The sequence below is a fragment of the Camelina sativa genome, chromosome 14 (assembly GCF_000633955.1).
Source record: "Camelina sativa cultivar DH55 chromosome 14, Cs, whole genome shotgun sequence".
In the NCBI taxonomy this organism is placed as follows: domain Eukaryota; kingdom Viridiplantae; phylum Streptophyta; class Magnoliopsida; order Brassicales; family Brassicaceae; genus Camelina; species Camelina sativa.
Window position 1 is genome coordinate 4,512,274 of NC_025698.1, and position 15,678 is coordinate 4,527,951.

At 39.5% G+C, this 15,678-nt stretch overlaps 5 protein-coding genes and 1 pseudogene across 10 annotated transcripts in view; 3 read left to right on the top strand and 3 right to left on the bottom strand.

The window, feature by feature from the left end:
• LOC104739639 overlaps window positions 1–1,185 on the top strand; it is a 5,362-nt gene extending 4,177 nt beyond the window's left edge. For 3 of the 5 annotated variants that reach the window (XM_010460068.2, XM_019235224.1, XM_010460070.1), the window contains exon 3: window positions 4–1,185. In XM_010460068.2, the coding sequence (XP_010458370.1) occupies window positions 4–938 (935 nt within the window). In that variant the 3' untranslated portion in view covers window positions 939–1,185. The remainder of the gene's footprint in view (window positions 1–3) is intronic. The other 2 variants (XM_019235226.1, XM_019235225.1) reach the window with 2 other exon arrangements.
• Window positions 3,100–5,111, top strand: LOC104739640 (nucleolar GTP-binding protein 1). Its single transcript, XM_019235886.1, is given in 2 exon segments — window positions 3,100–4,326; window positions 4,329–5,111. Coding segments are annotated over 2 exon segments (2,010 nt in total).
• LOC109128829 (E3 ubiquitin-protein ligase RNF167-like) lies at window positions 5,703–6,488 on the bottom strand. Its single transcript, XM_019235931.1, has one exon. It carries the CDS (start codon window positions 6,379–6,381, stop codon window positions 5,776–5,778), a length of 606 nt encoding a protein of 201 aa, XP_019091476.1. The 5' UTR covers window positions 6,382–6,488; the 3' UTR covers window positions 5,703–5,775.
• LOC104739642 (NADPH-dependent pterin aldehyde reductase-like) lies at window positions 7,028–9,492 on the bottom strand. Its single transcript, XM_010460071.2, has 5 exons — window positions 9,190–9,492; window positions 8,890–8,959; window positions 8,268–8,461; window positions 7,732–7,904; window positions 7,028–7,371 (listed from the first exon to the last, which is right to left on the bottom strand). The coding sequence occupies exons 1-5, from the start codon at window positions 9,409–9,411 to the stop codon at window positions 7,302–7,304; spliced, it is 729 nt and encodes a 242-aa protein (XP_010458373.1). The 5' UTR covers window positions 9,412–9,492; the 3' UTR covers window positions 7,028–7,301.
• Window positions 9,792–10,149, top strand: LOC109128636 (annotated as a pseudogene).
• Window positions 10,613–15,678, bottom strand: part of LOC104739645 (zinc finger CCCH domain-containing protein 5-like) — a 6,384-nt gene continuing 1,318 nt past the window's right edge. The window contains exons 1-9 of one of the 2 annotated variants that reach the window (XM_010460076.2): window positions 14,377–14,518; window positions 14,124–14,267; window positions 13,893–14,024; window positions 13,635–13,793; window positions 12,807–12,899; window positions 12,393–12,509; window positions 12,173–12,247; window positions 11,879–12,090; window positions 10,613–11,743 (exon numbers count right to left, since the gene is read on the bottom strand). In XM_010460076.2, coding sequence (XP_010458378.2) covers window positions 10,819–11,743; window positions 11,879–12,090; window positions 12,173–12,247; window positions 12,393–12,509; window positions 12,807–12,899; window positions 13,635–13,793; window positions 13,893–14,024; window positions 14,124–14,267; window positions 14,377–14,472 — 1,953 coding nt within the window. In that variant the 5' untranslated portion in view covers window positions 14,473–14,518 and the 3' untranslated portion in view covers window positions 10,613–10,818. Of the gene's footprint in view, window positions 11,744–11,878; window positions 12,091–12,172; window positions 12,248–12,392; window positions 12,510–12,806; window positions 12,900–13,634; window positions 13,794–13,892; window positions 14,025–14,123; window positions 14,268–14,376; window positions 14,519–15,678 lie in introns of those variants that run through there. The other variant, XM_019236190.1, reaches the window with a different exon arrangement.

Sequence of the window (15,678 nt, forward strand, 5' to 3'; positions counted from 1 at the left end):
TAGGCTCTCGACATACTCATGTACAAGGAATGTTGTTACCTTGTGATATAACCAAAGCTCTTATGGAAAGAGGCCAGACAGAAATTTTTAAGAGACTTCCGAAGATGATCTCTGAAATGAAAGCAAAGGTGAGGGAAACTGATGGGGAGAAGAAAAGTATGAAGGCAACGAGCAAGATGAGTGGCAAGGCAAATGAGGTTGAGAGGCCAGTCGAGGAAATTCCCCATGCTTCAGATGAAGAGAAGGATGATGAAGTGAAGACAATCATTGTTCCGGATTCAGACTTTCACAACTTTGATCTTGACCGATCTGAAAATTCTTTCAAAGACGACCAGATTTGGGCTGCCTATGATGATGACGACGGAATGCCACGGTTTTATGCCCGCATCCATAAGGTGATTTCGTTGAATCCCTTTAAGATGAGAATCAGCTGGCTCAATTCCAAAGGCACCAGTGAATTTGGTCCCATAGACTGGATGGGTGCTGGTTTTGCTAAAACATGTGGGGAATTTAGGTCAGGGAGACATGAACCTACGGATACACTAAACGCCTTTTCCCACAAAGTTGATTTCACCAAAGGTGCAAGAGGATTCCTTCATATCCTTCCCAAAAAGGGACAAGTTTGGGCATTGTATCGAAATTGGTCTCCTGAGTGGGACAAGAATACCCCTGATGAAGTTAAACACAAGTATGAGATGGTGGAAGTTCTTGATGACTATACCGAAGACAATCAAAGTGTAACCGTGACTCTCTTAGTCAAAGCTGAAGGATTCAGGGCAGTTTTCCGTAGAAGCACAGATGGAAACGATGTGAGGGAGATTCAAAAGGAAGAAATGTTGAGATTCTCCCATCAGGTGCCTCATTACATTCTTACAGGGAAAGAAGCTGATAACGCACCAGAAGGTTGTCTGGAACTAGACCCGGCTGCAACTCCTTAGATTGATAGTTTGTTGTGATTCCTTCATTACATTCTTAGTTTGTTGGTAAAGTTCCTTTTGTCTTTCATGGAAACTATTATGTATCTATCTAATCTTAGGTACAGCATACTTACATGACCTGAAAGAATATTTTGTCTGTGGAACTAACTATATTTTCTTCGGCTGCTCTTCCCCTATATATGACTTGGAATAGTTTTATCACCCTTGTGGTCCAGTTTATATAAGAGGGGTTTGTTTTGAGTTTTGACTTTCACTTCCCTTAAAACAAGGTGATCGAATGAAGGTGACTTCAGTTTGGTTTATTAATACATTTTGCCAACGCTGTGGATTGTATTTTGCCAAATGAAGTTTGGTGATTACTTTTCAACATTTAACTGTGTTGTTTGTTTCGCCTCTCTTAAAATTTAGACTCTGAAGTTGTAAAGACATCATCTTTGTCTCTTTGACATGTCATTTTGGGACAAAAGGAGAGTGTCTCAGCAAAAGGCAACTGCTTAATTGTCAGTATATGTGACAGTTACTTACATCTAAAACTCAAGTACAGGAACCTAAGAAGGTACTAGGTAGTAACTGGGTTGAAATTTCTGGTTACAAACAAATGAATCAAGCCTCAAAAGCATGGGTTATTTTCTTACCTTCTGCTGAAGAAGCTCCCTAATCCATAACACTCAACTTTATATCGAACTACTTCCATTGTTTAAGGCTTTATTTAGCTTTGAGAGAACGTAATCACACAATTTGGGGGGAGTAAAAAAAAAAAAAATANTGTGATTCCTTCATTACATTCTTAGTTTGTTGGTAAAGTTCCTTTTGTCTTTCATGGAAACTATTATGTATCTATCTAATCTTAGGTACAGCATACTTACATGACCTGAAAGAATATTTTGTCTGTGGAACTAACTATATTTTCTTCGGCTGCTCTTCCCCTATATATGACTTGGAATAGTTTTATCACCCTTGTGGTCCAGTTTATATAAGAGGGGTTTGTTTTGAGTTTTGACTTTCACTTCCCTTAAAACAAGGTGATCGAATGAAGGTGACTTCAGTTTGGTTTATTAATACATTTTGCCAACGCTGTGGATTGTATTTTGCCAAATGAAGTTTGGTGATTACTTTTCAACATTTAACTGTGTTGTTTGTTTCGCCTCTCTTAAAATTTAGACTCTGAAGTTGTAAAGACATCATCTTTGTCTCTTTGACATGTCATTTTGGGACAAAAGGAGAGTGTCTCAGCAAAAGGCAACTGCTTAATTGTCAGTATATGTGACAGTTACTTACATCTAAAACTCAAGTACAGGAACCTAAGAAGGTACTAGGTAGTAACTGGGTTGAAATTTCTGGTTACAAACAAATGAATCAAGCCTCAAAAGCATGGGTTATTTTCTTACCTTCTGCTGAAGAAGCTCCCTAATCCATAACACTCAACTTTATATCGAACTACTTCCATTGTTTAAGGCTTTATTTAGCTTTGAGAGAACGTAATCACACAATTTGGGGGGAGTAAAAAAAAAAAAAAATTGGACCCTAAAATCAAAAGAAAAAAGCCCAAAAATTAAATGGACTATGTGCATTTGCACCCCCAGCACATGCATAGAGCCGGGTCTGAACGTAATCACACAAGTATGTCAACCATCTCATACTTGTGTTGAGCAACATACAATTTCTTTTTATTTATTAAACCTTTTAATTTGTAAAATACCAGGATTAAAATGATAATTTCCAGAAAATTTGGTCTTTTAATTAAATTTTAATAGATGTTCTTGCAATATTTTTGAAGCTGGAGGGTTATTTTTCATTTTCACGGAACTTGGGAAAGAGAGAGATACTCTTCTAACCCTAATTTACTTGTCTGCTTAAAATTAGGGCAGAGACATTAGCGTTCTCTCCTCTTAGTAAGGTGAGCTCCCTCTTTTCCTCATTGTCCAAGGTTGGTCTTTGCGGATTGAGTAGAGAGATTGATAAGCCTAAAATGTTCCTGTTATATAGTTATGCACGGCACCTAGATGTTGATCCTATTATATAGCGTACCATTATTATTATTTTTTTGGTCGGATATAGCGTACCATTATTATGATCTCTACTTGTTGTTCCGTTTTGATCTCTCATTGCCCTAAGTAATTCGTATGATCAATCTTGTGCAGATTAGATATTAGCAAAAGCAATGGTGAATTATAATTTCAAGAAGATAACAGTTGTGCCAGATGGAAAACAGTTTGTTGATATCGTTCTTTCCCTCACTCAGCGGCAGACAAAAACTATCGTTCACAAGGGTGACAAGATCAGCAAACTCCGTAGCTTCTACATGATGAAAGTGAAGTTCACACAATCAAACTTCAACGAGAAGCTCTCTGCCATTATCGACGAGTTTCCTCGCCTCAAGGAGATTCACCCCTTCTTTGACGATCTTCTTCATGTCCTTTACGATAAAGATCACCACAAGCTCGCTCTTGGTCAGCTCAATACCGCTAGGAATAAGATCAGTCAAATCGCCACGGATTATGTGAAGCTAATCAAGTATGGTGATTCACTGTACCGGTGCAAGTGCTTAAAAGTGGCAGCTCTTGGGCGTATGTGTACTGTTATGAAAGGTATCGGTCCTAGTTTGGCTTATCTTGAGCAGGTTAGGCAGTACATGGCGAGGCTTCCTGCGATTGATCCAAACACTCGAACCATCTTGATCTGCGGATGTCCTAATGTGGGAAAGAGTTCTTTTATGAACAAAGTTACAAGAGCTGATGTGGATGTTCAGCCATATGCTTTCACCACGAAGTCACTCTTTCTTGGTCATACTGATTACAAGTGTTTGAGGTATCAGGTGATTGATACACCGGGGCTTTTAGATAGGGAACTTGAAGACCGTAACATCATTGAAATGTGTAGTGTCACCGCCCTGGCTAACCTTCGAGCTGCTGTTTTGTTCTTTCTTGATATTTTGGGTTCTTGTGGTTACAACATTGCTCAGCAGGCTTCTGTGTTTCACAGCATTAAGTCTGCGTTGAAGAACAAACCATTGGTTATTGTCTGCAACAAGACTGATTTGATGCCTGTGGAGAAGTTATCTGAAGAAGATAAGAAACTGATTGAAGAGATGAAAGATGAAGCTATGAAGACTGCAATGGGAGCAAATGAAGAAGCAGTGCTTTTGAAGATGAGTACTCTGACTGAAGAAGGTGTGATGTCAGTGAGGAATGCTGCCTGTCAGATGCTGTTAGATCAGAGGGTAGCAGCGAAGATGAAATCTAAAAAGATCACTGACCACCTGAACAGGTTCCATGTGGCGATGCCGAAGACTCGTGACGACCAAGAAAGGCTCCCTTGCACACCTCAGGAAGCTTGTGAAAAGGATCAGAAACGAAAGACAGAGAAGGACTTGGAAAATGAAAATGGTGGAGGCGTGGAGCTGGGGTTTATTCTGCTAGTCTAAAGAAGAACTACATTTTGGCTAATGAAGAATGGAAGGATGACATAATACCTGAGATCTGTGATGGTCATAATGTTTCTGACTTTGTTGATTCAAACATTTTGAATAGGCTTGAGGAGCTGACAAGTGAAGAAAGTCTCAGGCGGGCAGAGGAAGAAGAAAATGGTTTTGAGATTGAAGGCGAAGAACTTACAGAGAAGGAGAAGAATAATTTGGCTGCTGTGCGTAAGACGAAAGCCTTGCTCATTCAAAATCATAGACTCAAGAAGAGCAATGCACAAAACAGAGCAACTGTTCCAAGAAAGTTTGACAAGGATAAGAAGTTTACAAGGAAGAGAATGGGTAGAGAGTTATCATCTCTAGGTCTTGATCCGTCTTCTGCTTTGAACCGTGCAAGAAGCAAGTCTAGAGGTAGAAAGAGGGAAAGAGATGATGATTTTGGTAAAGATTCGATGGAGGTGGATGTGAATGACGATGAGCAGCAGAAGAAGAAGAAGAAGATGTGTCTGAGATCCAAATCAAGATCTTTGTCAAGATCAAGATCAGTGTCAAGGCCACCACATGAGGTTTTACCTGGGGAAGGCTTCAAAGATTCTTCACAGAAGATTAAGGCAATTAAGATTGGGAATAAGTCTCACAGGAAGAGGAACAAAGCTGCACGCCGTGGAGAAGCAGACAGAGTTATACCATGTCTTAAACCAAAACACTTGTTTTCAGGGAAAAGAGGCAATGGAAAAACCCATAGGCGTTGAAACCAAATGATTAGGTAACAAGGGCTACTTGTCTTTCACTTGTCCTCTTTTTATGACTTGTATTTAATATTTATGGTTAGCAAATTAAAAGGAGATGATAATATGCTGCATTAATTGCAGGGGGAGTATGCAGATGATGAATGGTCTGATGATTATCTACCAAGTTTTGGATTTTGACGCTTTTTTACTTAATTCTGTTTTTACTATTATGTGGATTTTTAGTTGATTTCTTGGAGACAGCTATGAATGATATCAATTGTGCTTTTGAGATGTTTTTGATTTTTGATACTTGCAAGTTGCAATACATAGTTCATTTATTTCATGTGTGTGTGAAAGGTGCAATCAAAATCAAACAAACCCGATCATTAATTCATCACAATCATTAATTCATCACAATCAATCCTGTTTAGTTTCAAAGTCAAAATTACAAATATGAATTTGGGAGTATTTCCAAGGTTGTGGGTGCGATATACAAAGGGTGTGTGCGTAAAAGATGAGAGATTGTAAGTTTGTAACTTGCAAACGTTCATAGTTTTAATTTTGATCACAATGATGAAAACTTGATTTCTCATTTACTGAAGCAATATACAAAATTTATGTTCTTGCTCTCTTTCTAAGTTGCATATGTTAGCAGAAGAAAAACTGAAGTTATGTAAAACTTGAATCATTCAAACAAAACTCTCCGGCACATGGGGCAAGTATTTTTGCGGGAGAACCACTTCGTGAGACAGCGGTCGTGGAAGACATGCGAGCATGGCAAGCGTGTGGGAACACCACCGGTCTTGGAACCCAAGAGATGCTCCAGACAGATGGAACACGGTTCTGCTTCCATCTTCAATCTCTTGAGTTCATCTCCATCGATTATTCCTTCACAAAGCAGCCTCTGAACCTGAAGCGCAGACTCCGATAGCACAACGTAGACACGCTTCGTTACAGTCACGAGCAGGGTTATAACGAAGCCGTTAACGCCAAAACCTAAGTTGTTTGCAGCAGAAGCGATGTGTGAGGCTAAGATTCTGCTTGACGAACGATGTATCATTAGCTGATCGAGGAGGAGATCACGGATGTGACTGTGACAGGTGCTTTCGATACTAAAGTTGAAGTCGGGGTAGGCCTGGTGGTTCGATCCAACTAGGGTTTGGATTCCGGTGACCGGATCTTGATGGATCTTTTCAGTTATGGTTTCAAGTACGACATTGACTGTGTTTTTCATCCCTTCCGATGGCGGCAGCTTTTGCTGGTGTATCTGACATTCCAGTCGAGGATTCATATTTGAGAGAAAAGCTGATTAAATTCGGAATCTTACTGAGACCAAAAGAGTTGCAGAAGAGAAGAAGGAAGCGTTGAGATATATAACGTGTCGTGAAGATTGTAATATTTTCCTTTTTTAACTCTTAAGACTAGCGAAGGCGTATAGAGAGAGGGTTACGCAATGTCGGTGATAAATATGTAAGCGCGCCTCACCTATCACTCTATCAGCAGACACGTGCCTTTGGTAGTGGCACGTGAGTGTGTTGTAATTTCCGTTTTGGTCTTTCATGTCTAATCTTAGATTACAACAGTACTTAGCTTACATTACATGACATGAAAGAATATTTTGTATGTGGAACTAATTAACAATCTTATCTTCGATTGCTCCTCCCCTATATATGACTTGGAAATAGTTTTATCACCCTTTGTGGTCAGTAGTAACATAGCTAATTATGTAAGAGGGGTTTGTTTTTAGTTTTGACTTCACTTGCCTTAAAACAAGGTGATCCAGTTTAGGGTTTAACATTAATACATTTTGCCTCAGACCGAATGAACGCTGTGGGATTGCATATGACAGGCAGACTGGGAGACTGAATGATGGCAATGAAGCCAAATGAAGTGTGATTGGTTTTCAACATTAATGAACTGTGTTGTTTGTTCCGAAGTTGTGAAGACATCTTTGACATGTAATATTTGTGACAGTTACATATCGTACTCACCATTTTAGTCATCTAAAACTGACTTTTATGAAAATATCATCCCTGACTTTGAGACTCAAAAAGTACATGAACCTAAGAAGGTACTATGTAGATTGACAAATTTCTGGTTACAAACAAATTAATCAAAGCCTCAAAGCAAGGGTTGTCTTCTAAGCTTCTGCTGACGAAGCTCCTTATCCACAGCACTCAAGTTGAAAAAATAAAATGTGTAGCATAGTTGTTAGACTGTGAGAGATCCGCCATTGTCACCTGCTGTAAGGTTCAGAATCATCGTAGCAGCCTTTACAGCCCTGTTACATTTTCAATCCCGCAGCAAAGGTTTAGTTAGGGTTTTAGGCAATCGATCTATCGAACAAACACAAAGAGATCAAACAGAGCACGCATATGATTCAAAGTTGTTACAATACCTAAAACAAAATAGATCTACAAGTGCAAATGAAAAGATAAAAGATTTCTGATTTACGCACAAGGTCACTCTCTTCAAATAACGCATATCATACACATGACACATATCTACCGTAAACTCAATTTCTCCTCTATCTAGCAAGAAGAGTAACAAACCCTGGTGAGTAAGCGAGTACTTCGTCAAAGAGGCCAAGCGGATACATTTCATTAAAAGTATATAATTTCTGAGGTTGGGTGTTACTTACCAAGCATCAGGAGCTTGATACAACGAAGCTGAGTTCCCAAAACAGGAAGTGAGTAATTCTGTGTTGATCACGCCTGGATTTAGAGCAACCACTGCCATTCCCTCAGCTACCTCTTTTGCCACTGCTCGGCTTAAACCCTCAATAGCCCATTTCGATGCACAGTATGGTGCAACCTGCAGATCCAGTATTGGTTTCAATAGTTAACTTCACTGGGATCAGGTTTGACACGGAGAAAAAAATTAGAGTTCAACTAAAAGCTTTAAATTCAGGCGTGATCAAGCTAATGACAATTATTAACTCACCATGTTTCATGTTTCCATGTATGATAATTAAGGAGTTTGTGATCCAATATCAGGGAAAAGTATCTAACATCAATATTATATTTGGACAAAGTCTAGCTCAAGGTAATATCGTAATCCCAAATATGAATAATAATTCTCATATGTTTTAGTTGAATTTTGTTACCTTTCTGTGGCTAGAAGGAAAAACACACAGTAACAGCTAGTGATTCAAGCAAGAGGTTGATAGAGACTCACCAGGGCAGCACCAGATCGTCCCCATCCAGAAGACATATTCACAATTATCCCTTGCTTACGTGGGAGCATCAAAGGGATAAAATGACGCAGCACATTTGCTACCCCTTTAACGTTTGTATCCATGACATTGTCAAAATCTTCTGCAGAGACTTCCCAAATCTTGCTGTTCTTATTGATAGTACCAGCGTTGTTAACTGCAACATGCATTTTCCCAAGATATAAGACTACGAAAGTTGCAGTAGAAAATAATGCAAAAACACTCTCCCTAAAACTCGCAGGAGATGATAATCAATCTAACCATCAAATCAACACTTGACGATGCTACCCTTGAGAAAAAATGAATGAACTCTTATATGCCAACAATAGGTACAATTGAAAATGGGGGTATAACGTCAGCTTTAGAATACTCAGGAACTCAAGGGAAACAATGCCATAACTACAGTTCTGTCTATAGAACGTAAAGAAAGGAAAAGGTCCAGAGATATAAAGCAGGCAGCGTTTATCTCAGGGTTTGATCTACCAATGAAAAGATACAACAGCTACCAAACACTTTAGGAACAATCTAGTTTGATTTCTCCAAAACAACTAGTAGTTACAAAGAAGGGTGTGTATATATATATACCTATGATATCTGGGACACCCTTCTTCTCCATAATAGTGTGTGCCAGTTCTTCAACACTGCTGTTTAATTTCTGCAAACATAGACCATATAAATCTTGCTAAGCTCAAAAACTTAAAAAAAAAAAAAAAAAAAAAAATCGCAAAAGCCCCCCATAATAATTATATTTCATCAGGAAAGCAACGGATTCATCTAATTTCCAATAAGACAACACCCACACATTAGAATTTACCCAGAAAATTGCATGAAACGCCGACCGAATATCACAAGACAAGAAACGAGGAAGAGTCGGCGGTTAATTACCACATCAGCGGTGAGGAGGAGATGATTAGCCGGGGAGGGGAGCTCCGATTGAAGAGCAGTGAGCTTCTCTTGAGTACGAGCGCATCCTATGACAGTGTGACCTCTCTTCGCCAGCTCCAGAGCTAGGGCTCTTCCCAGACCTTTGCTCACCCCCGTTATCAGAACGGTCCTCGCCGCCGTTACAGAGTTCACAGCCCCGCTGAAAGGCGTCGCAATCGTCATCGTGTAGCCCCCAGTGGCCGATTTAGCTTCTCTTTTGTTCGGTGCCGCGAAGAATATACAACAATTGAAATCAATTTTAAAATTAAACCGAAGGATTATAAACCGGTTTCGTTAAGATGTACTGGCTTAGTTATCGGATACGTATTCTTCTTAATACTATTTAACTGATGTCGTCCGTTTCATCATCGGACGTTTCGATTCTGTTTTAATTTGAAAACGACTGATTTAAGACTCCAAGACGTTTTGATCATCACAATTAATACCATATAAGCACTGTTTTCGTATAAATAAACGGGCAAGGATCTTGTAATTGTTCATCAATCAAAAAAAACAAACTTCACATAGAGTTAATATTTTCATCAATTCTAGGATTTCTCAATTATGTCTATCAAGAATGTGCTTCTTCTTCTAGTGATCATATCTGTTGTTGTCTCTACAAATGCTTAGCTACCACAATTTCCCATTCCTTTTCCATTCCAACCTAGCCCTGGCATGCCAGGGTTACCCGATATTGCAAAATGTTGGTCATCTGTGATGAATATTCCGGGATGTGTCACAGAAATTTCTCAAGCCATACTTAGTGGACGATTTGGCAACATTGGTCCAGCTTGCTGCAAAACATTTTTGGAAGGTGAAGCCAATTGCTTGCCGAAATTCCCACTCAATCCATTTTTTCCTCCAATGTTGAAAGAGCAATGTTCAAGAATTGCAGGCGCAATTCCTCCTGCCACGAAGTAAAATTTTAACTATAAGAGCTATGTTAGTCGCTTGATGTTTAGCTGGTTTCTCTCTATTCTTCCTTGTCCACGTTTAGTTGTTTTCTTAAGCAAAAGTTAGTTTTACATTCAAGAATTACAAATTTACAATAATATAATGATCGCAATATATTTATCAAGTTTCTTTTCAATACTAAATTATTAGTCATTATCTGATTATGATCTATATAATTCTGTTTAACATTAGTCACGCCTCAGCAAACATCTCGTCCGTTCTTATGGTTATTAGATTTTTCAAAGGAAACAACACTCTCTCGTCGGAGCTGATCCGATCTTTCTCTCCCCCCATGACATACACACTTGGCCCATCCATAGATTTTTTTTTTGGGTGAAAACGTATACTACTACTAATTAATTAATTTGTTTACTTACCTTAATATATATATATATATATATATATATATTTAATATTTTTGACCAAAACCTTGAGAAATTATTAAAGTTCATATAACAAAACTATACTACTTTTAACTGTTTTAACATAAATTCGATTTTCAACAAACCTTTTTCACATTTGAAGAGATAAAACTAAATTATCTACAGATGCGAAGACGATGAGGCCAACAAGAAGTCACAATAACACAGCGAAGACGATGAGGCCAACAAGAAGTCACAAGAACATAAATTGAGATCACACTGGTCTCCAACGCTCAAACTCTTCTTCGACTTCCTCTGATTCCTCAACAAATTTACGACTCTTGTCGTCTGAGATTTGTGACCTTCTTCTTTTTCTATGGTGATGAGGTCTCTCATTGTGTGTTTCTCTATCTGAACTCTCCTCACTTGATAAACCACTCTGACGTTTTCCTTTCCTGCTTCGATCAGAGTCAGGATCTTGGGACTTGTATCTGTGCCTCTCTTTGCTTTTGCCCCTATCTTCTTTATCTGACCGACGACATTCTGTGGGAGAAGTAGTCTCTACACTTCTCTTCCTGTTATTTTCTCCATTAACTCGAAGGTCTGATCCTTTATGCTGACGATGTCTACTTTCAGTTGAAACTTCCGCGTGCGAATATCTTGAGCTGCTTCTTTCATCCCGATGTTTCGATGTACGAACCCTATCATGTTCATGACTCTCCTCACGGTCAGCTGATGACCCTTCCCTACTGTGTTTTCTTGAACTCCTGTGGGTTTTCCTGTTCTTTTTAGCGTCCATATGTTCTTGAGCTTCTGAATCTGTCCCTCTTCTGGCTTTTCGTCTGTGACCCGTTTCTCTCCTATCATAGTCATCTCCATCAGGAGAATCATCATCAGAATACCTCCCATGGATTCTTGTCCTTATCACCTTATTATGTCCAGGAGAGTGTTCAGACCATCTGCTATCACGATGCCATGTGTCCTTCGCATGCCGTCGCTCTTTATACATCTCCCTCTCTAAACTCCCATCTCTGCTAGGACTGTCATCTCCATCATTATTGTTCTCGGCATGCCTACTAAGTTTGTCTCCACGAGTATTGTCCCGGGTATCACCATGATTGTTACGGCTCCTATAAGAAGGCTTAGATCCACCGTTTGCATGTTCATGGTCCCTCAATCTAGATCTTCTTGAAGGTTTCCTAACATGGAAACAAAACACATGAGCATGACGCTTCTACACCAAATTAAGCATGCACGAATCACGATATAGACTGATACGTAAGTTACCGATGAGGGTCCTCAAAATTTAGAAATCCAACTATAAAGCTACCTACCTGTGTGAATCTGTTGGTAGATCTGATCTCGAATCGTTCAATGACCCTAACGATTCATGCTCCATGTGGTTTTCATCTGAATAACCAAATAAAGCGGTCATTTTGTGAATCCAGAATCTTGGAGGTGGTCTGTCATGGTCAGCCCATTCGTACTCTCCACCAGGATTTCGGAAACAATGAATAAAATTGCAAGCAGAACCACGAGAACAAGTCTGTAAAATATATGAATATCATGAATTAGAGAGATAAGCAAGAAGTTGGGATCTCAGATAAGAACCAGATGAAGAGTCATACTTTAAGCCTGGACTTCATGTACTCCCCACATATGGCAACTTTCCATCTTGAGATGTTGACAAACTCGCATTTTACCTGACGAGGATGTGCAATAATCACGAATATAAATGTCAGCAAGCTGAAAGTACCAGAAATATTGCACAGGAAGTCCCTAGACCAAACCGTTAATCACATTTTTCAATGAAAGGAAGTTGGAAAGGTCTCCAGACTAACAGTGTACCTGTTTACCAGCAAAGTATCGACCATTAATGGACTGGTAAGCAAGAATAGCTGATTCTAATGATCTGTAGTGTACGTATACATTGCCCTTCAAGTGGAATGAGCCATTTCTACACACCTGGAATGGATATAAATTTTGGTTTTGAGAAAAGAAAGGGTAGGACAAAAGGTTGGAAAGACAACACATATCTACCAAGAAGTTTTATTCTCAGAAACAGGGTTACATTTGGTCATTTGATGATGAGAAAAGATGCCGGGAACCACTAATTTTCAAAAATGCCTTGCCTAGTGTCAATAGTGTGGCTTGCAGGTTCAAGAACTTACATTCACATTTAGTATAAATTGAATCTATGGCTAAATGGAAAGAAAAAAAAAAAAGAGGGGGAAGAGAAGGAGCAGAACAGAATCGACAGACCTTGAAATTAATAAGTTCTCCATACTTTTGAAACTCTGTATGAACATCTTCATAAAATTCTTCATAACTACGTTCAGCCTCCTCATCTGTATACTGCAAGGAAGCCGGAAAAAAAAGAGAGTAAACTAAACTAAGTGGTTAAAAGGACGGAAACAAGGTGAATAAAATGCATGTGATGTCCATTAGTTTTAATATCAAGCAAACCGGGATAGCTACGGCCTTACTAAATTATAACTGCATTAGTTTCTGTTCAGACACTACTATCCCAAAGCAGCCAGCACGTATGAAGGACACTATTCTGTTCTTAATTCAGGAAAATCAAGCAATTCAGAGGTATAGAGAATCGGATGAATCATTTGTTACATATCACCCACTCCCACAAGCAAATTAGAAAACACTCAAAGAACAAAATATGAAACACTGACAAACAAGCTACAGTCTCTGGTACTGCTATCAGGGCAAGAGAGGGCACAAATAGAGAAGGCCACAGTTTCTGTGATCGAGATAACAATCACATAATAGCTAATCTATCAATCAGGTAGGATACAAAGAAGTGAATCGCAACTCCAACCCCGCCCAGGGTATAATCATGCACCTCCACTGAAGGGAAGCCATCAATGTCTGATGTAAGTTAAAGAAGAGGTAACAAGGATCAAAGAAAAATCAAGCAGCATAATTCTGTAAATTCAAAAGCACACCGCAAAACAAAACAGAAAAGAGGCATAGGAACTGTGGTAATGTTGATTCAGATAATGAGAGCGGAGAGTGATATAGAAGAACTAATTATTATCAGGATACTAGCATCACGAGATGACAGCGGTTACAGACCTCAAGCCCCTCATCCTGTTCCCAAGCAATACCAGGACCATTATACATGTTCTTCATAAGTAGCGTGCACGATTTATTGGGGTAGAAATGAACTCTGCTACAACGCGGGCCAAACCGACAAGCTCCAGTTTTCAAATGAAAAGGACAACGAGATTTATCCTGGGGAGTAAGAGGATAACAACAAAGCGAAGTTAGTAAAAGAACATAAGAATGATAGCTAACACTAATGCAATCTCAATCAAGGAATACAAGAAGCACCTGCTCAGTTCCAAAGTTGGGTACTTCTTGCGCAACATTCTCCAGACTCTGTTGCGCAGAACTAACATTCTGATAGTTGGCACAAGATTCAGTTCCCGGAGGTAGAGGATTTGATGTAGGCCTGTCAGAAATCTGCAAAACAAACTCCGCATTGGAACTCTAGAAAAAAAAAATCAAAACGCTGAAGATGGCAAGTTCACCTAGATGATGGTTTACCTCGTTTCCATCTACCTGAACTACGGGCTTCTTTGGAACCCTCACTTTGTTCTTTCTGAGAATGATCTCGTTTCCCTGGAATATAATTTCTGGAGGCCCTTCTTCGATATATTCATATTCACCATCCTCATCCTCGCCACACTCATCGTTCCCACTAGCCTGCCAAAAGAAGCAAAAGGGGCTATGCAATTTAAACAATGAATTTGGCAGCAACCAAAGTGGGAGCATCAATAAGATATGAGAACCCTAACAAACAACAAAGCAGTACCTCAAGCTTTCTCAACTCGTCTAGATCCTTCCAACGCCTCTCTTCCTCTTCCCGCTTGGCTTCTTCTTCCTCTTCTTTCTTCCTCTTAATCTCCATAGCCTCTCTCCAAGCTCTCTCACTCTCCTCGAACTCCTTCAACTCCTTCTCTCTCATCCGCGCCTCCTCTTCCTCAATCGCCTTCAGCCTCTCCTGCTCCGCCGGATCGTTCAACTTAGCCTCCGCCTCTTCTCTCTCCTTCTCCGCTATCTCCTTCCTCACCTGCTTCCTCTTCAATTTCTTCATCGCTTTTCGCTTCTCCTTACGACTCATCTCCGCCGCTTTCTCTTTCCTCTCTTCAAAACCTTCCATCTCCCCCGCCGCTTCTTCTTCCTTTTCCGGTAGCGTTAACCGCTCTCGCTTCCCGGTGGTGGAAACACACAATTTTAATTTGAAGGGTATAAAATTCGGTTACATTGAACCGAAACCGTATGGTAAAGAAATCGACATAAAATTGGATCAAACCAATTCGGTTAGATTGAACCGAAACCGTATGGTAAAGAAATCGACATAAAATTGAATCAAACCATACCAAACCGGAGAACCCTAGTTGGTTAAATCATCTGAGATTCCAATTGCAGGTTTTGGGGATCAAGCCGATTGTACTTTTCTCCACTTTCGTCTTCACACTTTTGATTTGTAACTTTCTCAAAAAAAAATCGAATCTTTCTCCATCTTATATATACAGCGACGGTTTCACCGGATGCGAGATACGAGCACTGTAATCAAACTTATTCCTTTGTGAGTAACACTTCTTAAATTACTCATCTTTTTTGTTTTTTTGGGTTTCATTTACTTTTTGACTTTGCATACTAAATTGCATGCGTTGTTCTTCATTCTCGGGTTTCAGATTGTCTCTTGAAGACGCACTTCATCTTCTCCAACGTTTCTTCAACTCTTCAAACCAGATTAAGCAGATTCACACTATCCTCTTTACGAGCAACGCATTGGTCGCTTCAAGATGGAAAACGAAATGCGTCTACAACACTCTCATTCGGTCTTATCTCATTACAGGACAATACAAGACCTCTCTTGCTCTCTTCACCCACATGCTTGCAAGCCAAGTCCGACCAATCAATCTCACTTTCCCTTCTCTGATAAAAGCAGCTTGTTCATCTTTCTCTGTTTCTTATGGTGTTGCCTTACATGGCCAAACTCTTAAACGGGGTGTTCTATGGGACCCATTTGTTCAGACTTCTTTTGTTCGATTCTATGGTGAAGTCTGTGATTTAAAGAGCTCGAGGAAGATGTTTGATGGTATTGTAG